The sequence below is a fragment of the Propithecus coquereli genome, unplaced genomic scaffold (assembly GCF_000956105.1).
Source record: "Propithecus coquereli isolate 6110/MARCELLA unplaced genomic scaffold, Pcoq_1.0 Scaffold442, whole genome shotgun sequence".
NCBI classification, from domain to species: Eukaryota; Metazoa; Chordata; class Mammalia; order Primates; family Indriidae; genus Propithecus; species Propithecus coquereli.
In genome coordinates, this window is record NW_012150197.1 from 519,418 (window position 1) to 541,781 (window position 22,364).

A 22,364-nucleotide genomic window follows, 5' to 3' on the forward strand; every position below is an offset into this window, starting at 1 on the left:
GCGTGAACGCTCACATACCAGCTGCCGTGTGGACGCGTGTTTTCGTTTCTCTTGGGCATGTGCCTGTGAGTGGAGCTGCTGGGCCCTGGCCACCCTGTGCTCAGCGTTTGCAGGAACTGCGCACCTCTCACGGTGGTGACCCCGTGTCACACCCCGACCCGCAGCATCTGAGCGTCCGGTTGGTTCACGTCCTCGCCAACGCTGTTGTTATCTGACTTTTTTTTTTTTTGAGACAGAGTGTCACTCTGTCACCCTGGCTAGAGTGCTGTGGTGTCATCATAGCTCACAGCAACCTCCAACTCCTTGGCTCAAGCGATCCTCCTGCCTCAGCCTCCCGAGTAGCTGCGACTACAGGCATGCACCACCACACCTGTCTGATTTTTCTATTTGTAGTAGAGACGGGGTCTCGCTCTTGCCCAGGCTGGCCTCTAACTCCTGAGCTCAAGGGACCCTCCCGTCCCGGCCTCCCAGAGTGCTGGGATTGCAGGGTGAGCCACCGCGCCCGGCCTGTTATCTGACTTTTTCGTTCCAGCCATCGGTGGGTGTGAGGTGGGGTCTCCTTGTGGCTTTGCTGGGCTCTTCCCTGGTGACGAGTGACCATCTTGTCAGGCTCATCGGCCATTTTCGTGAGTTCCTGGGCAAATGTCTCGTCAGATCTTTTACCCATTTCAAACTGGGTCACACGCTGTGTTTTCATCCTCACGTTTGTGACCCGCAGATATGCCGTTCCCGTTCTGTCTTCTCACTTTCTGGACAGTGACCTTTGAGGCTCAAAGTTTTTAATTTTGATGAAGTCCAACGTATCTGTTTTGTTGCTTGTACTTTTGGTGTCAGATCTAAACCTGTCACCAAACCTGAGGTCGCACAGATTTTCTCCTAAGAGTTCGATAGTTTTAGCTGTCACGTTTAGGTCATTGGTGCATTTTGAGTGTCTCCTCTTCTCTGAGGACAGAAGTACTGCAGCCCCAAGAGCCTCCGACTCAGGCCCTGGGCCCTGGCGCAGAGCCTGGAGCCAGGTGTGGCCCCTCGCGGGGCCGGGTGACCCCCGCTGATCTGGGTCCAGCTCCCTGAGACCGGGGCGTGACTTTGCACGGCTGAGGGGGTGGCGACCTGGGCTGGCAGGACGGACCGGGTGGGACCGGGTGGGATGGGGCTGGGTTGGGCCCCGTGCGGCTCCGTAGCGGGCAGCTGGGTTGGCAGGAAGCTCGTGGCCTCCTCCCCCCAGTGCCCCACATTCCCTCTTGGAGAGTCTTGACCCGACCCGCGTGTTTCTAACGTGTGTCCCCTGCCCCCAGGTGCGGACCTGACTGTCGCAGAAGCCAGCAGCTCGGACGGCCGCGGGGAGCGGGCAGAGCTCTACGCGCACGTGGAGGACGGCCTCCTGGGCGGGGAAGCCAGCTACCTGGGCCCGCCCCTCACCCCCGAGAAGGACGACGCCCTGCACCAGGCGACCGCGGTGGCCAACCTGCGCGCGGCGCTCATGAGCAAGAACAGCCTGCTGTCCCTCAAGGCCGACGTGCTGGGGGACGAGGGCTCCCTGCTGTTCGAGTACCTGCCCAAAGGTGCCCACTCGCTGTCCCGTAAGTGCCGCCCCGCCGTGGCGCTTTGCTTTGCCTTGTTTCGGTCGCCGGGAGCTGCGCGTCTCAGGCAGCGACGAGAGCGAGGTCGGGCGGGGCCCATCCCCGTAGGCGGGTCGGCTGTGGGCAGCAGCACCTCTGACCTCCGGGTTGCGGGCGTGGTGAGGCCACGTCACAGCCTGGACGGGCCTCTCGGGTCACGTGGGGCCTGCCGGGCTCTGGCTGTACAGAGCGAGGGCGGCGTGGTTGTCAGGGCGACGGGAGGGGACAGCGAGTGCTTGCTGGAGCGTTTCATACTCGGATTTGAGGCGTCTCAACCTAAAACCCATCTGGCTCGACTGTGCGCACGGGCAGGACACAAACCTGGACCTCGAGCCCCGCCGGGTCTGGAGGGCGGGAGACGGGGTCTCTGTGCGAGGGGTGGGCACGGGCTCCCCCTGCTGGCCGCTGCATCCTGCCTTCAGGCCGCGATTCCCTCTGCGTAGGGGCACGGGCAGGAAAGCCGCCAAGCAGGAGTCGGGGTGGTGTCCTTGCTTGGTTTCCATAGAGAATGCTGGTCACGGAGGAGTTTTTAGAAAGGACCGGATCTTATGTATAAAACGTAAATGTCTCCAGCTGAATTCCAAATGACAGACCCGCCCAGCACAGTCACCCGAGACTTCCATTGCCGGCGACACGGGGGGTATTCGGCTCTTACAGTTAAAAGTCCACCAGGGCTGCTTTGGGAGCTGTGTGGCCGCCCCCAGGGCCCCAGCTGTGGCTCTGGCACCCGGTGCGTGGCTGGTGCGCAGCGCGGGTGCGGGAGGGGGAGGCCCGGGGCTCCCCACAGCGGGAGGTGCCCCATTCCGGTGGCCCCAGGCCTGAGCGTGTGCGAACGGTGTGGACGCAGCGTTTCCTGCGGACTGCGGTCACCCGTGATGTTGGGATGGGGACGCATATCTTTGTTCTAACTTTTATGCTGTGTTTTGACGACTTTGTTTTCATGAACCCGAAAATGTTCTCTTGCGTTTCTGTGCCGCGTGAGGAGAGACGCAAACTGTCTATGGCCAATAAAGAGCACGGTGGAAATAACGCTCATGTTCTCTTCATTCCCACGTGCAGAGGTGGGAGCCGTTGCCAGGTGACAGGACGTGGCCGCGAAGGCAGAGCCGGGTGCACACTTCGCTGGCAGGGACAAGGTGTTGGGCACTGGGCACGCTTTTAAAGCATCTGGAAAACGGGGACGGCGCCGCTGGTACAGCTGCGACTTTAAAACCGAATGGCGTCCGAAGCACGGGGCGCAGGAGAGGAAGCCAGCGTGAGGGACGCTCCGGTGTCCGTCTCTCCCTCTGCAGATGCAAAACACGCTTGTCGGCAGAAATGCTCGGATTTGTTGAGAGCCCAGGGTTTGGGGCAGCGGGACTCACAGAAGAGGGGTCTGCAGGAGGGTCTTGGCGAGGGCGGGTCGAGACGGGTCGCAGGTGCCGTGGCCGGGCCGTGAGGGTCGGGAGACGCCGCGTCCTCATCGCTTTCTCGTGCTGCAGGGGTTTGGGCATCTGTTCTGTTTCTGAGGCTTTGACGCCGCCGTGTGATAAACCCCTCCAGGGCGGGGCTGTCACAACAGCCAGCTCTGTGGTGGCTCGGATCTGAGGGAGGTGTCTCTGTCCCTAAGAGTGGTTCTGGGATGAGGGGGAACGATTTGTTTGGGCTTTTTCTGCCGTTTCTGCTGTGAGTTTGTGCTGGGAACCACGCGGAAGATGGGGAGGGCGTGGGTAGCCCGAAGCCGCGGGTTTCACCCACGCGTGGCCGAGCCGTGAGTCTGACCTGGGGGTTGGAGGTGAAAACTCAGCGCCTGCCTCCGCTGCCCCCACGGCTTCTCCCCTGTCCTCCTCTGGGGTCCTCTGTTCTGGTCCCGCCCAGCAGGGGGCTGGCCACAGACCACGTGCATGGCCCCTCCTGGCTGTGGGAGGGGCCACCCGCGAAGGGTGGTGGCGGCTGACCCTGGGGGGCCTCACTGGGGACTTTCAGACCTTTGCCTCTGCTGCCGGAGTCACCGCGCGCGCATCGAACGGATCTCGGTGCTGGGGTTACGCACGGCCTCCTGCGTGTCTGGAAGCGCCGCCGCGTGGTGGAGAGCTGGGAAGAAAAGTCCCGTCTTGCTCTGTCTTTAGTGCGTGTGTGACGGTTGCCGGCCAAGTCACCAGTGGTCTTTTGTTCTTCCCACTGCGTTTTTACCTCGTCTTTGCTGCTCTGAATTTTCCACTTTTAAGAATTTGCCCTTTTGTTTTCCATGAGGGCCTTTAGCAGTTGGCAGAGCCCTCCCCTGTCTGGCTGTGAGCTGGGGGCGCGGGCTGTGCGGTGGTCGGAGGGAGACACCAGCCCGGCAGGCAGAATGATGGAAGGACACAAAAAACCCTTTACTTTCCAAAATGTTGTGGTCCACGCTGACCGTGGCGGCGGGCGGCAGGCGGCGAGGAATCCACGTTAACTCACATCGGGGGCCCTCGGCCAGGACGCAGAGGGCTGAAGACAGGACCGAGCCGACCCCTGGGCCCTGCCTGTGGGTGTCCGCGGAGGGCGTCGGCAGTACCGGCGCGGCCTGGCCTGTCTCTCGGTGTGGACCGGTCAGAGAACTTGGCCCGACCGTGCTGCTGCCCGTTGACCCAACACGCTGAGTCCCGGCATCCTCTCTAGACACGGAAACGCGCCGGCCCCCGACCCTGCTTCCCGATGTCGCACCTTCCTGCCCCTCTGCAGGCGGGTGGGGGGCGGGCTGGAGACTTTCCGGCTGCAGGAGTGTGGGGCGCGTGGCTGGGGTGGGGGGTGCAGCTCTGGTCTTCGGACCCGCCCGTGTGTGGCTGAGCGGGGAGCCCCTCCTGCGCCCCCCCTGCGCCCCCCCTGCGGCGTGGCCCCGCCTTAGCTCGCAGCTCTGGAAATGCACCGCCAAGGCCAGGCGCCCGGCGGGGGGCTGTCTCCCTTCCTCTCCTCCTCCAGAACGGTCAGTCGCACCGCGCACCCAGAACAGCCTCATGCCAGGCCAGACCTCGCTCCCCAGCCTCCCTCCCGCCCTTCTTTCCGGAGCGGAGGAGACGCAGCTCTGACGAGCCGTTGGAGCAGCACCAGCCCCGGCCCCAGCGCTGGGGTTCTCGGGGCCAGGCTGGCCAGTGTCTGGGCTGTGCCGCGTGTCCTGACTCGCGGCCTCCGCGTGCCGGTCACTGGCGATGGGCCTTCTCCAGAGCCGAGTATTTCGTTAGGGTGACCCCGGGGGTGCCCGTCATGCACGTGATCCAGGGACGTGGCACATCGTTGGTGAAACGAGGGAGACGCCAGCGCGCTGCGGCTTGGGGTTTGGCGGCAGCGTTGCGCCGTGGGGGCTGCGTTGGGTCCCAGCTCCGCCCCGACGCTCCCTGGGCGCCAGCACGCTTGGCTGGTGACGGAGGCCCGGTCACGGCAGCTCTGCAGGAGAGCAGGAGAGCAGCCACGGGGCTCTGATTAAGAGAACCAGTAAACGTGCAGGCGATGCACCAACAAGACAGAGCAGCCTTTGGGATGGTTCCGGAACATTCTAGAAAACTGAAATAGTTTCCTTGTTTTTATAGGACTGATACTATTGTCTTGGCCACTGCGTTCCGCAGATGGTGGTCTCATCGCTGGTTCATCCGTCCTCTAAACGACTTCTCTGTGAGAGGGCGTTCCGTCCTTCTCGTCTTGATTCAGTTTAACGTGATTCTCTTTTACTTGTATCACTTCTCAGCAGCAGGCGGATGTCCCACCCGTCTGTCGTCACTGTTCACTGAGTGGACGCCGTGACGTGTTGCTCTGGCTCGGGACACGGCTGTCTTGTGTGGGGCACTTCAGTCCCTCGGGGACCCTGACGCCCCTGGGCCCGTGGAAAGGCCGTTTGCGCACACAGGCTGCCGCCCGACTTCACGGGCACAGCCAGAGAGAAGCCAGCGGACCCCAGCACGGGGCACGGGTCCCCGTACGGCCGTGGTGCCGTTTGCACCTGCGACCACCAGAAACATGAGAAGTCTCACCCGAGCATCACGGCGTTTCGCACCTTGTTGCTATTTTTGAAAGAGAATCGACGATTCCTCTAACGGTTCTGGGTGGAGCTGAGCTGGGGAGAAGACGCCGGCTCCCTGGTCCTTCCGGGGAAGGACCGCGCTCTGCTGTGGCGTCTGCTGCTGCGGTTGGCTGTGTTCGTCCCTCTGTGAGGCCACCCAGATGTCCAGCAGGCGTCTGTGCAGGACAATTGCAGCTTGTTTTTGTTTTGGTTGCGGTTTAAAGCATGTTTCTCTATGGTATTTAAAAAATGAATCAAGGACTTTGCTTAATTCTGGATCGATGCTGGAATTTGAAAGTTTCTGACCAGAGGGCATGTGGTGGAAACATTGTTGCACTTTTAGATAAACACCAGGCGGGCGTGTCTCCAAGTGCTTGTGGGAGGTCGTCTCCAAGTTCAGAGGTGTGTGTGCTCCGACTTTCTGTACCGAAACCCTCCGTGAAACCGTTTTGCTCCTGGGAGAGACCCCACCCCAGACACGTCTCGTGCAGAGACCCTGGTGTTCGGGGCTGGCCGGCTGGGACACGCACCGGAGGCCACTCCAGCAGACCCGGCGGCGTCACTGGCCACGCACCGCTCCTCGCAGGAAGACGGACCGTGATCTGGAACCCGAAACCCGCCGGCTGGTGTCCGTCCTGTGGGTGAGATTCCTTTCCTGTGTTCCCAGGGCCTGAGTCGCTCGTGGGGGACGCTGATCGCAGAGCGGAAGCCCCTCCACCCTCCTTCCCACTCAGAGCCGCAGGGTGGTCTCTGGGGAGTCGCCGGACCGAGCCCAGGGCACCGGCGCTGCCTCCCCAAGCCCAGGTAAGATGTGAGGGCGGCCAGCCACATCTGGGCAGCCGGGCCACGCGCTCGAGGAAGCGCTGCCGGCCCCGTGAGCATAGCGCCCGTGACACCGTGTGCTCTTGGCCACATCCCAGACGCGCCTAGAAGGAGCCTCCTCGTGGGTCTCCACAGCCCCCGCTTCCCGCGCAGCCCCTTCCCCTCGCCCAGCCGCACCGGCACAGCGAGAGCCCGTTCTGGGTTAATGATGGTTTTGCCCCCATAGCAGCGTGTTGCATGAAGTTAAATTGGTTTTCATATTTAAATTAAAATATTTGTTTGGAATTTCTTTGAGGAATTTTTTTCCTCTAGTGTAAAGACATTTGATTCACTCCTGAAGCTGAGCAGTGGTGGCCGTCCTCCCACTCGAAGGCTACTGCCCTGGCTCGGCCCCACAGAGAGCTGGCAGAAAATGAGCCACTTTCCTGCTCCTGAAGTTGCAGGGGCTGTTACATAGAAGGCTCTGCTGGCCGGGCGCGGCTGCTCACGCCTGTGATCCCAGCACTTTGGGAGGCCGAGGTGGGAGGATGGCTGAGGCCAGGAGTTTGAGACCAGCCTGGGCCACATAGTGAGACCCCCGTCTCTACCAGAAAAAAAAGAAAGAAAGGTCTGCTAGGTTAGTATGCCTCCCTGAAGAAAAAAAATTCTCTTAAGATCTTAATCACATATTTCGGATCTTGAAATTAATTAATTGCTATTCCTGTGTGAGTCATTTCTAACAGGATGGTTTTGGTGGGGGTGTCAGTGTTCTGTTAACGCCGATTTTTCTTTCAGTGTCTGTTCATGGAGAACTAATTATAACCTTCCTTTCCAGATGGCCAGTGGCACGTTGTCTTGGTAGCGATTGGACAGGGTCCCAGGTGAGTAAGAGGTGACAAAATGCATCAGTCTTGCCTGATTTTAACCCATCCCGACGGGCTGTAACTCCTCTGTCTCTGGTTCTAGATCGACACCTCTCCTGCCGTGGAGACCTGGCCTGGGCTGTCCTCTCTCGGAATTGGCTCCTGCTGGCACCTGGGTGGGTTTCTGCAGGGGCCGTGGCCCGTCCAGGAGGCCCGAGGAGCCTTCTCTCAGCACCTCCGTGGCCAGCGTCCCTCCCACAGGCCTGGACGGACTCGCCGGGTCTCGGATGGCTTGGCCTCACCCAGCTCCTCGGGCTCTGACAGCTTTGCCCTGAAGTCAGCTGGGGAGCCCCTCGAAGGAAACAACCCTGTGGGAACAGAAAGGCACCTCCCCTGCTCTCAGCGGTTTTGAGGCAGGACAGAACTGACCAGGCGCCTTTTGTCCACGTGCCGGAACCAACGTTCTCATTTGCCTCGGGACTGCGGCGGGGTTTTATTGTTTAGGTCCAGGCAGCTGTCTGGGTGCAGCTTGCCCAGGAGCAAGAACTTTCCAGAGTGTAGAAGAAGGTGGGGGGCGGGTGCCTGCAGGGCTGCGCTGGGGCCGTGGGAGCGGTCAATGTGCCTTAACCACCGGCCGCCAGGTGAAGGCATTTCCGCGCCCAGCTGGTGGCAGGTGGTGCAGAGGTACCTCCAGCTTCTAGGTGGCTGGGTTTAGGCGGACGCGGCTCACGTGGCATTGTCAACGTGGCGGGCAGAGGAGGAGCACGGGCAGAAAAACACAGCACCGTCCGTGGAAGTGGGGCCAAGTAGCTCTGACCCAGCCGCTTTCTAGAAAGATCCGAGGACAAAGAGGAGCCATGATGTCCGCGGCGGTCTGTGCCCCATGTGTGTATTTCTCCAAGTGTTGATGCAGAATTATCGGAAACTGCTTATTTTCGGAAAGGACGCCTGCGTCTGCCACCGTCCGTCTTTGCTGGACCCATCGGCGCAGCGTCAGCCATTTCTTGGCGCAGGTCGTCGCGCACTTGGTGGGCTCGGGAAGGGACAGACATCCCCGCTGCAGGCAGGTTCCCGCACCCAGACGCACCGTCTCCGGGCGGGCAGGTGTCTGGGGAAAGGCGCTTCCAGATGGGAGGCCCCGCCACCGTGTCCAGTCCACCTGCTCCCGCCCCCGTCGCCAGATCTTTATGGTCACGAAATGAGTCTCGGGAGATGGAGAGAAGTCGGGTTTTGGAGAGGCTCGGGGTGTCGCTGCCAAAGGTGCCCACGCTCCGGAGGCACCTGCACGAGTTACGAGACCGGCCGATGCAGGGCGCCTCTTCTGGGCTGTCAGACGCCCTATTAATTTACGTCAACGCCTGTTTGAGTTCAATGTCATTTCTAGAGAAAAGGCAGCTTTTCTTTCTTTTTCTGTTGGTCACAGTGGGGTCTTTCAGCTGTTAGGTCTCGGAGAAGTGTGCTCACCGGGGCACAGCGCGGCAGAGCGTGCGGAAGGCGCAGTCCGCCTGTGGGGTTGTCCCGGGACGGTCCGAGTTCGCGGGTGGGGCGCCACGGGCCACAGGCCACAGGGGGAGGAAGACGGCAGAGGCTGCGCAGCTGCTCAGCCTTTTGTTTCCTGCGGGGGGAGGCTGCCCTGGGGCCCACGGGCGACCGCGTCGTGGAGACTGCATTGTTGCGCTGAAAGGGTTTGCTTAATTTCAGAAAATAACTTAAAAATTGTAGACAAGTTCCATAGAACCTAAAAGACATAGGTCTGTGGCAGAGGGTAAAATGATAGGGTTGTAAGAAACGCTTTAGGTAGCTATCTGGTTTCGTTCTTACATCTAACGTTGTTTCCCCTAAAACCGTCCAGCCATTGCATACGCGGAACTTTCAGCCAGTTCATTTGAGTATTTCGTTTCTTATGTCTTCTTGAATTTGTCATGGAAATAGTGTGGCTCAGGGACTGACTTCAAAGAGATTTTTAAAAAATTATCAATATATAACATTAATCTTTCTTGAAAACAGAATTTTAGTGATAAAAGGTTAGTTCTTTCTGTAGGTCTGTTTATTGCCACAAAACTTGCTCGTGTCTGCAAATTCATTTTAAGCTTCTCGGCGTATTTGCCATTTTCACAAGACGGGACTGGGGCCTCACAAACTTGGGCGTCGGTCAGTGCAGCAGGAGCTGTGTGTGTCTGTGTTTATAGAAATTAAGACTTTCACTCACCTGGGGGATATTGATTTACTAACTCAGACTGCATTTAAAACATACAATGCAGTCTCGATCATCGTCAGTTCGACGGTTTGTCAGGTGCTGAGAGAAAAGCACTATTTGTTTTAAAGAAACCTTTTTTTTTTTTTTTTTGAGACAGTCTTGCTCTGTTGCCCGGGCTAGAGTGCCGTGGCATCAGCCTAGCTCACAGCAACCTCAAACTCCTGGGCTCAAGCGATCCTCCTGCCTCAGCCTCCCGAGTAGCTGGGACTACAGGCATGTGCCACCATGCCCGGCTAATTTTTTTTTATAAATATATATATATATTTTTAGTTGTCCAGATCATTTCTTTCTATTTTTAGTAGAGACGGGGTCTCGCTCTTGCTCAGGCTGGTCTCGAACTCCTGACCTTGAGCGATCCACCGGCCTCGGCCTCCCAGAGTGCTAGGGTTACAGGCGTGAGCCGCCACGCCTGGCCTAAAGAAACCTTTTTTGAAGAAAACCCTTTAAACATCCAGTTTCAGCCATGACGAGCTTGTATTGAAAACTATTTGAAAAATCGACAAAACAAAAACCTCACACACACGATGGCGGAGGCAGCCAGCGCCGGCGGGACTCGAGGGCTGCAGCCCTTTGGAGAAGGAAACACACAGACAAGCTGAACCTCACCCTCCACGTATCTGCGGCGTATTTTCCCAGCCTCGGCAGGAAATGGAGTGTGAGCAGAGAGCAGCCGTGTTTTTGTGCCACGGGTGTGGAGGTTGTTCAGCAGGGCAGCCAAAGTAGTCAGGACTTGCAGGACGAAATCCCAAAAAGCAAGAAACCAGAGAGAAGGAGCGCTCAGGTCTGCACACGCACCCTCGACCTCTGAGCCGCACACGCGCACACACACATACGGGCAACACCCTGGCAATCCCAGCAGAAACAGCACCGGCGGGCAGCCGCGTCGCGCAGCAGAGGTCTCTGCAGGAGTTCCTGCTGGGACACAGGTGGAGGCCAGGTCCAGGCGAGGCGGAGATTCAGGAAACACCTGGGCTTCAGGTGAGACACCCCTCCCCCCCGCCGCAGAGCAGCCACACCCTGAAGCTAGACTCGCTCTCTAGGAGTTAAACTGAATCATACCGGCCCTGGAAGTTACAAGGAAGCCGCCGCAGGATCAACGTATTTCTCCAGAGTCTGTCTGCTTGCCAGAGACAAAAGCAACAGCAACCCCGACAACACACAACCTAAACCGTCTCTGGAGAAGGAAGGCATGGTCTGAAGTGGCTCTCCACCTTCATTCGGCGTGTCTAGCGTCTAACAGGAAGTTACAGTGTGTGCTGAATGACAGACCCAGAGGACTGAAACCAACCAGGAAAAGCAGACAGATGTTGCATTTATTAGACAGGGACTGGAAGATATCTGTAACTAACAAGTCAAGAAAATCGAGGAAATGATGGACACGGTAGATTAAAAGGTGGAGACTTTTAAGATAATTGGAATGTATAAAGAAGAATCAAGGCCGGGTGCAGTGGCTCATGCCTGTAATCCTAGCTCTCTGGGAGGCCGAGGCGGGCGGATTGTTTGAGCTCAGGAGTTCGAAACCAGCCTGAGCAAGAGCGAGACCCCGTCTCTACTAAAGATAGAAAGAAATTAATTGGACAACTAAAAATATATAGAGAAAAAAAATTAGCCGGGCATGGTGGCGCATGCCTGTAGTCCCAGCTACTCGGGAGGCTGAGGCAGGAGGATTGCTTGAGCCCAGGAGTTTCAGGTTGCTGTGAGCTAGGCTGACGCCACTGCACTCTAGCCGGGGCAACACAGTGAGACTCTGTCTCAAAAAAAAAAAAAAAAGAAGCAACTGAAAATACAATTTCTGAAATTAAGAATTCTGTGGATAGTTTAACAGTCTGGACGCGGCAGAGGGCGGGGTCAGTGGACTGGAAGACGGGTCCACAGGAAACACTCGCAGCGAAGCTCAGACGGGAAGAAAATGGGGAAAAGGCAGAGAGACGCCGGAACGTGGTGGAATGTGCGGCGCAGTGTGATCGAAGTTCCAGGAGAGAACGGAGCGAAGTCAGAGCAGAAGCAACGTCTGAAGAGACGGTAGCTGAGAACTGGGCTCAAAACCAGTGACAGACGGCAGCCCGCTGACCCAGGACGCGCGGCGAGCGCAGGCAGGGCGACCACCAGGCCCCACAACAGGAACGAAGGTCTAGGCACACGGTGGCCAAGCTTCCAAACCTAGGTGTCCCATTGAAAAGTGATAATAACAGAAAAAGAAAAAACCAGTCAAACTGTTGAAAACGACAAAGAGAAAAATACTAAAAGCAGGCAGAGGAAAAATGCTTTATATTCGGAGGAGCAGCCCGGAGACAGCCGAACTCACGACTGACTTTCCACAGAAACAGCAGGAGCTGGAAGACAGTGAGGGGCATGGTTGTGCTGTCAGGAAAAGTTGCCAACTGGAGTTCTTTTTTTTTGAGGTGGGGTCTCACTGTCGCCCCGGCTGGAGGGCAGTGGTGTCATCACAGCTCACTGCAGCCTCGAACTCCGGGGCTCAAGCATCCTCCCACTTCTGCCTCCCTAGTAGCTGGGACTACAGGCGTGAGCCACCAGGCTGGCTAATTTTTCAATGTTTTGTAGAGATGGGGTCTTGCTATGTTGCCCAGGCTGGTCTCAAACTCCTGGCCTCAAGCCATCCTCCCACCTTGGCCTCCCAAAGTGCTGGGATTACTGGCGTGAGCCACTGTGCCTGGCTCTAACCTGGAATTCTATACCCAGCAAAAATATTCTTCACAATTTAAGGCTTCATAAGGAAATTATCATACAAACAAAACCAAGAAAAATCATTGCCAGGTGACAAGAATTACCAAAAGTTGTTCTTTAAGCTGACAAAAAAGTGTCCCAGAAGGAGGCACAAAACTGAAGGAACACAACGGACCAGCGAGGGTGATTATGAGCAAATATAAAAGAATCTCGATTGCTTGAAGCCACTGTTACAGTTTTTGTGGGTTTTGTAACATAAACAGAAGTAAAACACGAGACCTACTAGCTCGCCAGGCAGTTAAGCGTGCGGCTCCGCGGTCTCTGCGTGGTCACCGGGGGCAGAGACCAGAATAGTAAAGTGATGCGTGACCCCAACGCTTACTGAAAAAAATGGGGAAATACTTGATAAATTTGAAAGAAGGCAAGAAAGGAGGGAGGAGGAACGAAAAAACGGAAGGAAAGCGGGAGGCAAATCGCCGACGGTGAACGTAGACCGGCTGTCGACGCAGCCGCGCGGCTGTGAGGGGCTGGACGCCCCAGTAATAGACGATCGGCCTGTTTTTAAAGATGGTTTGTTTACGGATGACATACTTTATGGATAAGGAAAGAGAAAGGCTTAAAACAAGAGATAAACCAAGCAGACCCTGACCTGAAGAACGTCCCTATAGCACGGCCAGCACCCGAGTAAGCTTCGAAGTGCCACCCAGGAGGGAATCGTGTGGTGATAAAAGGGCCGATTCCGTGGTGAACACGACTCTCCCGCACGCGTGTGCTGCTAGCAGCTCAGCTTTGAAACACACGACGTGAACGTCAGAACCACAGTGACGACAGTCCACGGTTGTAACTGGGGCTTGAAACACTCGTCTCTCAGGAATCGGCGGAGCCGCGAACACAGTTGCAGCAGGGTGGAGAAGATTCGAGCACAGTTTTCAAATGTTACAGGAACCTTGGATTCCTGGAATGGCCTCTCTGGCCACGGGCCGTGGTTCTTTCCTGTAACGACAGGTTCCACTTGCTGGTGTCTCGCGGAAGAGCCTCGCAGCTGCGTCCACAGAGACACCGGCCCGTGGCAGCGCAATTAGCCCGATTTGAACATCGTGCCAAACAAGTGCAGCGCGTTCCAGATGGATGGGAAACGTCCACCAGACAGACCAGCCGTGCCGTGACGCAGGCCTAGCGGATACCAAAGGGCCGGAAGCGCGCAGGGCACGCTCTCGCCGCCGCCAAACCGAAATCGGAAATCAGGAACAGAGAGACGATAGAATATCCCCAAATGCTTGCAAAGGCAGCAACGTGCTCTTACGTAATCCACAAGGCAAATAAGCCACAGTGAAAAAGATAGGATGTTTGCAACTGAATGATAATGAAAATACTCCATGTCAAAACTTTTAGGCCACGTTTAAAGCAGTGTTTAAAGAACTTTATAGCTCTAATTGCACTGGTTAGGAAAGAAGAAAGGTTCTAAGTTTCTCTGTCAGGAAGAGAGAAAAAGAACAGCAAATTCAACCTAAAGAAAGTAGAAGGCAGGAAATGAGGAGCAGATACCGGTGAAACAGAGAAGCAGACACCAACGAACGGCGCCGACAGCTGGGTGTCGGGAAGTTTGGTGAATCTGGGAACCCCCGTGAAAAGTGACCGGTAAAAGGAGAGGAAAGTGCTAATTACCAAAAAAAGTCACAAAAAGCGGTCGTCACACAGAGTCTACGGGTGCTGAACGGTAACAAGAATATAAACGACGTCCCGCGAGGCCATCAGGGTCCCAAAGGTCAGCATCGGGTGCAGGAAACAGAAGCCCCGGTTCACACGGACGGTCGTGCTCATCTCCGGGAGTTCGGAGGAGGCGGGGGCCGACAGACACCGAGGCTCGTGGGGCTGCGTGACGGGGACGGAGAAGCGGACGCGGGGGACGGAGAAGCAGACGCGGGGTGCGTGTCCCACCGGGTCCCCTCCGCAGCTCCGCGGGGTGGGTGGTCCCGTCGCCGTGCGGTGCCGCGCCGTGGGTCGCCAGTACGGAGCGGACGGTGCAGCTTGGCCCCTGCCTCTCGCCAAGCACGGGGATGAACGGAGCTGACCGGTAAACCCTAGAAAGCGCTTGGCAGTTTCTGCTAAAGCCAAACGTGTGGGTCCCTTTCTGTGATCCAGAAACCCCTCCCTTGTGCGACGTGCGTCAGAAGTGACAGCGTGTGTCCACGGAGGGACATGTGTAGTCACCACCGTCCGGTAGGCCCAGACCGGGGTCGCGGAGGGGGCGCGCCGTGGCTGCGTGAACAAAGCCACACGCGAGCACATCCCACACATGCGAAGCCCCAGAACCGCGAAACACACGTGTGGTGACCAAGGGCAGAGCAGTCGTTGCCTGTGAGGGGTGGTTGACCAGGAGGGGTCAAAGGTTCTTTCGAGGGTGCTACCAGCGTGTAGTGTCTTGATTTAAGCGAGGTACGCAGGTACGTGCGTAGGTAAAAGTTCGTTGAGCTGTTTAAGATATTTGCACACTCTGTAAAATTAGAAACCTTTTTGAAAATAATTTGGGCACATGATAATTTCACCGTATTCTAACACAAAATAGATGACAGCCTAATAAATTTGTAAATGGAAAAACAAAGTATGGTTCACGTTTGGATCCATTTCTGGAATAATCTTTCGAAAATTATATTTGGACCATGAAACATCCAGGACGTTTCCATGACTAAGGACTCTGGAGACGGTAGCTCCCTCCCCATCCGGGTGGTGTCTTGCAGTCTGACGCTGTCGCGAAAAGGTCTCACTTGCGCTGCGGCTGTTGGTGACAGCCAGTTCTCCCGCGGCCAGGAGCTCCTGCGAGGGCACGGAGGCCGGGCCCAGCTCGGTGGCCGTGCAGGGAGGGGCGGAGACCCGCTCTTCCCTGGGCTCACAACGCTCCTGGGTCACGTGGGAACTGCTGGAGGTGCTTTCATAGATACAGTTCTGCAAAATTGTAGCCAAATCTCACTGGGCTTCACATTTTAGGTACTCTGACGCCAACTTTTGTAACCCTGTTTCTAGGTTCTTCATTTGGGAGGTTGCCTCGTTCCTCCTGGAAACACTCGATTCCTGGCAAAGGCGTTCAGTGTTCAGGACAGACTGGTGGAGGGCGCCTGCTTCCATTCGGTCTTTATGCTTTTTCGTTTAATTATTCTTTTACCATGTGGATTTTTAGGGGTTTATTAGTGTTTACGAGAATGATGTTGAAAAGTTTCTAAGATATATGGACTGTAAATCACAATTTATAGGAGATGCTTCTAATAAGAAAGTATTTTAATAATCATGGCCAGTGAAAATTTCCCTCTGCAATCGCAATACTGTTAATTAAATGTCGTGGGTTGAATGGTGACCCCTGGCCCCCCCAAAACATATGTCCATGTCCTGATCCTGGAACCTGTGAACGGGACCTACTTGGAAAAGGGGTCTTTGCAGATGTGGTCAAATGAAGGACCTCAGCGAGGCCCTCCTGGGTTCTCCAGGTGGGCCCTGAACCCAGCGACAAATGTCCTTGTAAGAGACAGAAGAAGGAAAGACAGACGCACAGAGGAGAAGGCCGCGTGGAGACAGGGCAGCGACTGGAGCGATTCGGACACAACCGGGACAGCTGGGCCCCAGAAACCGGAAGAGGCAGAAAGGCCCCCGGAGCCGCCCGCGCACGCCCTTCCCGCCCTCACACCTGCGACCGCCAGGACTGCCAGAGAGGAACTTACATCGTTCTGAGCCGCCCGGTTTGTGGCATTTGTCATGGCAGCGACTGAGCAGCGCCGCGTTAGGAAAACACGGACCGTGTCATCGCAGAGGAACTTCCCGACGCGCCAACCGGACGTGCGGCCGCGTCTCTGCCCTGCGTCCCGCTTACTCGGGAGCAGTTCCCAGCAGTCACGCTGCGTCGTGCTCATGTGCGTTGTGAAGTGTTTTTCTAGGAGAAGGATACAGGGTCTCTGTACAGATAAGCATTTATGTAACTCGTAGGACTGAATTATTAAATAGCGATGGACAAATCTACGATGCTTCAAAATTTTAACGTTCGTGGTTGTAGAAGCAGAGTAGAAACCACGAGGGAGTGTGTTCTCAAAAAAGTTATTTTAAATAAACTAATCTAAAAACTCATTTCCTTGTGCTCCTTTCCCTCCTGGAACATGTGGAGCGTTTGCTCCACTGGGTGTGGAAATACGGAAACCGGGAATGATCCGACAAAGCGCTGGCGGGGTGCGCGGTGTGGCGGGAAGGAGGAGGGGCGCTTGCTGCCCGGTTTGTGGAGGCCCGAGTGGGGCAGAGCGTGGCTATCTGAGGAAGGGCGAGGAAGAGCTTATGTTTCCTCCTGGGGCGCGGCCGGCCGGGCGAGCCGTGTGCGGCGCAGACCGCGCTGCCTCCCAGCGGGTCGCTGCCGCCCTGCAGGCTGCTGCCGTAACAAAGCGGCGTTCCAGCCAGTGCCGCGCTCCCTCAGTCGGACCTGCCGTCGGGAGGGCCTTGCGTGGCGTGTGCCCCTCTGCCGGAGCCCACGGCCGTGGCAGACCCCGCCCGGGGGCTGGGGGGCATTTGCGTGCGCCGCTTCTCAGATTTACCTCGGGACGGCGGACAGCGGGTGCGGAGCCGTCTGTGGGGCCTCGCGGAAGCCCGTTCACGGGGTAAAGACGGACGCAGCTCAGGTGCCCGGCAGTAGGACCCATTTAATAAACTGCGGTGAATTCGAACATCTGAAAGCTGTGTGGTTGACAGCCATGGCATGAAAAGGTGGTCACGACGTGTTAAGTGGAAGATGTTCCGTGCGGCGAGTGCCTTGCAACTCCAGAGCACGCGAGGGTGGACGGGCTCACAGCGGGTTTTACGGGGCTGTCGCTGGCGTGGCCAGGCCCTGGCGCGTGCTGGTGCCGTGCCCTCAGCGTGGCTGCTCTGGGCTCTGCGGTGGCGCGTGGATCGCTGTGTCTGGGGCCCGAGCAGCAGAACAGCGCCGGGGCTGATGAGGGGCCCGGGGTTTCCGGGGCTGGCTCGAGCGCACAACTGATGGTGCTGGGTGGTGGGGGCCCCTGCAGGGTGAGGTCGGGGCCCAGGCTCGGGGGGCAGGGCCTGGCTGAGACCAGGGCTTTGCGTCCCCCCCGCGTCCCCCGCTTCCTCCGCACTCTTTAGGGCCCGTGTCGCTCCGTGGTGTTTGGTTTCTAATCTGCCTCTCTAGTGCCTGAGACTAAGATCCGACTCCGTGCCTGGGGCCGGCCACACGTGGACGAGCAGCGGGGGTCCGAGGGCTTGAAGGGAGGGCTGGCAGGGACGGGACGCCACGCAAGATGGTCGTGCCCAGCTCTCGCCGCCGCCTCGGTCGGGCCCGGCCTCGGGCTTTGTGGGGGAGGCTCCGAGAACCGGGTGTCGAGCTCCCCGGACTCAGTCTTGCTGGCGGCCCCTCGCGACAGGGTCGCCGGCCCATGCGGGGATGGAGGGCTGGGAGGATGCCGTGGGTGTGGTCTGAGGTCTGCGCACAGTTAGCGAGCGCGGGCTGCGTGCCCCGGGCCGCGCTGACGCCCGCGGTCCCTGTCTTGCAGTGAACGAGTTCGCGGTGATCAGGAAGAAGTTCAAGTGCCCGTACTGCAGCTTCTCCGCCATGCACCAGTGCATCCTCAAGCGGCACATGCGCTCGCACACGGGAGAGCGGCCCTACCCCTGCGAGATCTGCGGCAAGAAGTTCACGCGGCGCGAGCACATGAAGCGGCACACTCTGGTGAGTGCGGCGGGTGGCCGGGGGTGCGGTCGGCTGGCGTCAGCACGAGGTCAGTGTTTGGCCGAGGGGTCTGGGCAGGTGGGTCACTGACAGGGACGCAGACGTGGGGTCTGCCCTGCGGGGGGAGGCGGCAGAGCGGGGAGAGCCCCCCATCAGCACGGGGCCCCCACCTTGTTCCGCCTGGGCCTGGGTGCAGGGCAGGGCGGCCACGTCGCCCCCGCCCGTGGCCCCCCGGGTGCGCCCTGCCCACCTGCTGGCCTCCTCGGCAAACGCATCTTCCTCTGCTTGGACGCCCCAAATCGTGGCCACGCTGGGGTCAGGGCGGGGACCCTGCTCCTTGCGTCCGCCAATCTGTCTGTGCCCACCACGGCCAGCCCGGAGCTCAGCACCCGGTAGGTAGTTGCAGGTAACAGGTGTTGAATAAATGAATCTGCTTGGCGAGGAAACGACAAAGGGAAAAGGTGGCCTGAGACAGGGAGGCAGATTTGCCCAGAGCAGCAGGGAGAGGCCGTCCCGGGTGGGCGAGGAGAACCAGCGAGCAGCGGGGTGGGGACTGGGCCGCCAGGGCCTCCTTGGCCGCACCAGAGCCCCCGACAGCCCGGAGGTCTGAGTTCTCCCCGCCGAGGTGCGGGGTGCAGGGCCGTGGCAGACTCGGGCTTGCAGCTGTTTGAGGGGCAGTGGCGGGGGCCCTGGGCTCAAGGTTGAGGCGGGGCATGTGCCAGGTAAGGGAGGCGGGACGGTGCTGCGTTTGGGGATCTCGGGAGTGTTGGGGCTCGGCTGTGGGATGGGAGCTGGGGTGCACGGGCTTCCCTGGGGGGCCGCCCCCACGCAGGCCGCCCTTCCTGGGCAGGCCCACCTGGAGGTGCGGGGCGAGGGGCAAACCCAGCGCGAGAGCGGGGCTCCGAGGCGCGAGCAGAGCCCCAGCCCGGGCCTCCTGCCCACACTCACAGGGCTCCGGGCTCAGTTCTGGTTCTGCTCCCGCGTGACTCTGTTGGGCCCTCCAGCTCGCTGTCGGGGTCAGGCAGACAATGCTAGAAGGGTCTGTTTCTGCTTTTCTGGCTCTGTGGTGAGTGCTCATTTGCGGTGGGGACACCCACTGCCCTCCTTGAGGTCGAACCTGAAGCTGGAGGGCGGCTGAGCCTGGGCTGGGGCCCCGGCGGGCTGAGGGTGCCCGTGCGCCCTGCCAGCGTGTGCACCCAGCCGGCCGAGGGTGGAAGGCCCACTGCGCCCCTCGGACCCCAGCCTCGGCTGTGTCCTGGCGCAGACGTGGGAGCTGCTGGGCCCTGGCTCCGGCCTTCCTCGACTCCCCCGTGTGGCCCTGTGAGGGGTCGGTGGAGGAGGAGGAGCCCTGGCAGGGCCCCGGCAGGTCTGCTCGGCCAGGCCCCGTGGAGCGGGGCTGGGGCTTGGTTTCCTCCGGCCGTGGAGGACAGCTTGGGAGGATGTATGTCTGCACGTTTGCTGTTCATAGAGGATCGTATCTTGTTTTCGACACTATCGGGCCCTGAAAAGATGTAGCAATGTGGGTCGCTACGTGTTTCTTTAGCGGAACCACGGGAACGGTGCAGGAAAGGTCTTGGTCCTGCCGCAGGTTCTGTGTGGCTGCCTGGCGGGCAGGGCTGGGGCTCTCAGCCTGCGCTCCGTGCTTGGGCTTCAGGCATCCTAATCCCCAGAAAGTGTACTTAAACCATCTGGGGGCTTGGTTGTTTCTGAGGAGGGTCAGTGTGTGGTCTTCCCTTCAGTTTCTCTGGGTCCCTGCCCCCAAAAGGGCCCGCGTGTTAGAGGCAGCCTCTGCTGCACCACGGCGAGGACGGGCACTGATGTCACCTCCACCCTGGCCCGCAGTGGCCCTGAGACTCGGTGGCTGGGCCCCGCTGTGCTCAAGCCGGGGTTCCCGAGGGCACGGGCTGGCCGAGCTCCTGCAGCCACGGGGCCTGCGCCCTTCCCGCCCGCTTCCTTCCGGAGCCTTTGTCTGAGCGGATGAGGCCCAGCCACGGCCCTGGCCGAGGGGCTCCTGTGGTCCCTCAGATGCCCCTCGTGGCCTCCCCAGGGGCCCCGGCACAGCCCCAGCTCACACGGGGCCCTCGGCCTTGCTGGGTCTCTGTGGGCATCTGGCATGTGACCCTCCCGCGCCTGCCCACGTCACGCCCCTCGGGGCACCAGTTTCTACTGTGACTTGGTCTTGAATGTTTGTTCTTTTGTGTCGGGGTCAGTGGAGAGGAAAGCCCCGGGGTTAAAATATAGCAAAACAGACAAAACACTCAAAGGAGGGGTCCTGGGTACCGAGCTGTCTGGGGCTCCGTCACGGAGGCTGCGGTGGTGCCCCGACTCCGAGGCCAGGTCCCCATACAACAACCCGTCCCTGGTCACGCTCAGGACCTCACAGATTGTCCCAAAGTTGCTGCTGCAGCAGACGTTTGAGTCGTCAGGTCACTGTGGCTCCGGGTTTTGTGCAAGTCAGTGGCAACCCTTGGTGGGGTGCAAAGGGGAAGACGGGGCTGGGGACGGTGGCAGTACCTGTGGTCCCAGCTGCTCAGGGGGCCGAGGCCCCAGGGAGCCGTGATGGGGCCGCTGCACTCCAGTGAGGCCGAGCTCTAAAAAAACAAAAAATCAAGAACAAAAGGGGAGGACGGACGATTCCAGGCGGCCTGTGGCCGGGGGACTGGGAAGCAGAGGACAGGGGTGGGGAGGGCAGTGCACGGGGCCCCAGGATGAGGTGGCAGCTGCCGCAGTGACTGCCCGTCAGAGGGCTGCGCAAGGACGGAGGAGCCGCTTCCACGGCGGCGCAGGTGGGTTAGACTCTTACCGTGGTGGTGTGTTACTGGCCTGCCGTAGAAAACTGGAGACTTTGGAACCGTGTGAGGAAGAACTAAACTCACGATCACTTCCACACCTCCATCCTCACGCGGTCCATGGCGCAGCTTTGACGACGGCAAACCTGGGGGGAGACGGCCCTTCGGAGGGAGGAGCGGAGGGGTCTGGGGGTCGGGGAGGACAGGGCCGGTCAGTGCCAGGTGCAGCCTGGAGACCCGCGGCCCCACTGCGTCTGGGAAGCCCCCGCGTGGCCTGGGGCTGTCTGGCCAGGGCCGCTGGGGGGGTCCCCTGGGGGTCCTTCGGGTCTCCGTCCCTGGGGGCAGGGCCAGGTCCATGTGAGCATGGAGACACCTGCAGGGCACCATCGCTGAGGCCTGCGTGGCGTGTGACGCCTCACCCGTTCCGGCGGCCTCCTCGGGCCCCGCGAGCCCAGGCCCGACTGGCTTCGTCTCCCCACAGCTCTGCCCCGACTAGGCAGCCTCCGCACAGGGCACAGGGCTGGGCCGGGCGTAGGAGGGGTCTGCGAGCTCCCATCCAATGAGGGGGTCCTTCAGCCATGCTGCAGGGAGGTGGGAGGGAGCAGTGTGACCCCGGCGCGGACGTGTGGACGAGGGGGTGCCCGGACACGGGGTGTGGGCGGAGACCCGCCCGGCTGGGGCTGGGGGTGGATGCTGCTGCCGGGAGCCCATGTCCCCCGGGGCAGCTCGGCGTCGGAGCCCCCCAGGAGGGTCTCCCTGTGCAGGTGCCGTGGGCTGACGGAGGCTGCACCTCCCGCCGGCCCCCCGCTGACCGCCCTGTCCCCCCAGGTCCACAGCAAAGACAAGAAGTACGTGTGCAAGGTGTGCAGCCGCGTGTTCATGTCTGCCGCCAGCGTGGGCATCAGGCACGGCTCCCGGCGCCACGGCGTGTGTGCTGACTGCGCCGGCCGCAGCATGGCCGGGCCTCGGGACCACGGCAGCGGGGGCGGCGAGGGCTCCCCGGAGGCGCTGTTCCCGGGCGACGGGCCCTACCTGGAGGACGCCGAGGACCCGCGTGGCGAGGGCGAGGAGCTGGGCGAGGACGGCGAGGGCCTGGCCCAGGAGGACGCGCTGCTGGGGGACAAGGACGAGGACGACTCGCCGCAGCCCCGCAGCCCCTCGGGGGGCGACAAGGACTTCGCCTGGATCTCCTAGACCCCCCCCGCCGGCGGGCGGTGGCCGCGGCCCTCTGTCCACCTGCGTCTGCGTCTCCACGGTCTCCACTCCCAGGGGGCTGCACTGACCCTCCCGCGGCTCCCCCGCAGAAACCAGCCTCGGGGGCTAAGAAGCAGGTTGGACCTGGCGCCTGGGGAGCCTGGGGGCCGCGGCGAAGCTGAGAGAAGGGGGCACAGGCTGGGTTTACATCCGGGTGGCGCAGGGGCGAGGCCGCAGCAGGTGGTGCGAGCGTGTGGGAGCCCAGCCAGCGTGGACGCCTCCTCCGTGGCCTTGAAGGGGCCCCTGTGGCCGGCCTGGCTTGGAGGCACGATGGCCCACGGCCAGGTCACGAGTGCCACCCAGGGGCCACGGGTCTGAGTCGGTGCTGAGAGCTTTGCATACGCCTGGCCCACCTCCCCTCCGCCCACCCCCGTCCCCTCCCC

The 22,364-nt window shown here is 59.8% G+C and overlaps 1 protein-coding gene across 1 annotated transcript in view; it reads left to right on the plus strand.

Moving 5' to 3' along the window:
- The window catches only part of LOC105818554 (zinc finger and BTB domain-containing protein 46), a 59,536-nt gene extending 37,371 nt beyond the window's left edge, over nt 1–22,165 (plus strand). The window contains exons 3-5 of the mRNA XM_012654598.1: nt 1,296–1,580; nt 17,763–17,938; nt 21,556–22,165. Coding sequence (XP_012510052.1) covers nt 1,296–1,580; nt 17,763–17,938; nt 21,556–21,921 — 827 coding nt within the window. The 3' untranslated portion in view covers nt 21,922–22,165. The remainder of the gene's footprint in view (nt 1–1,295; nt 1,581–17,762; nt 17,939–21,555) is intronic.
- Nucleotides 22,166–22,364: the final 199 nt, after the last annotated feature.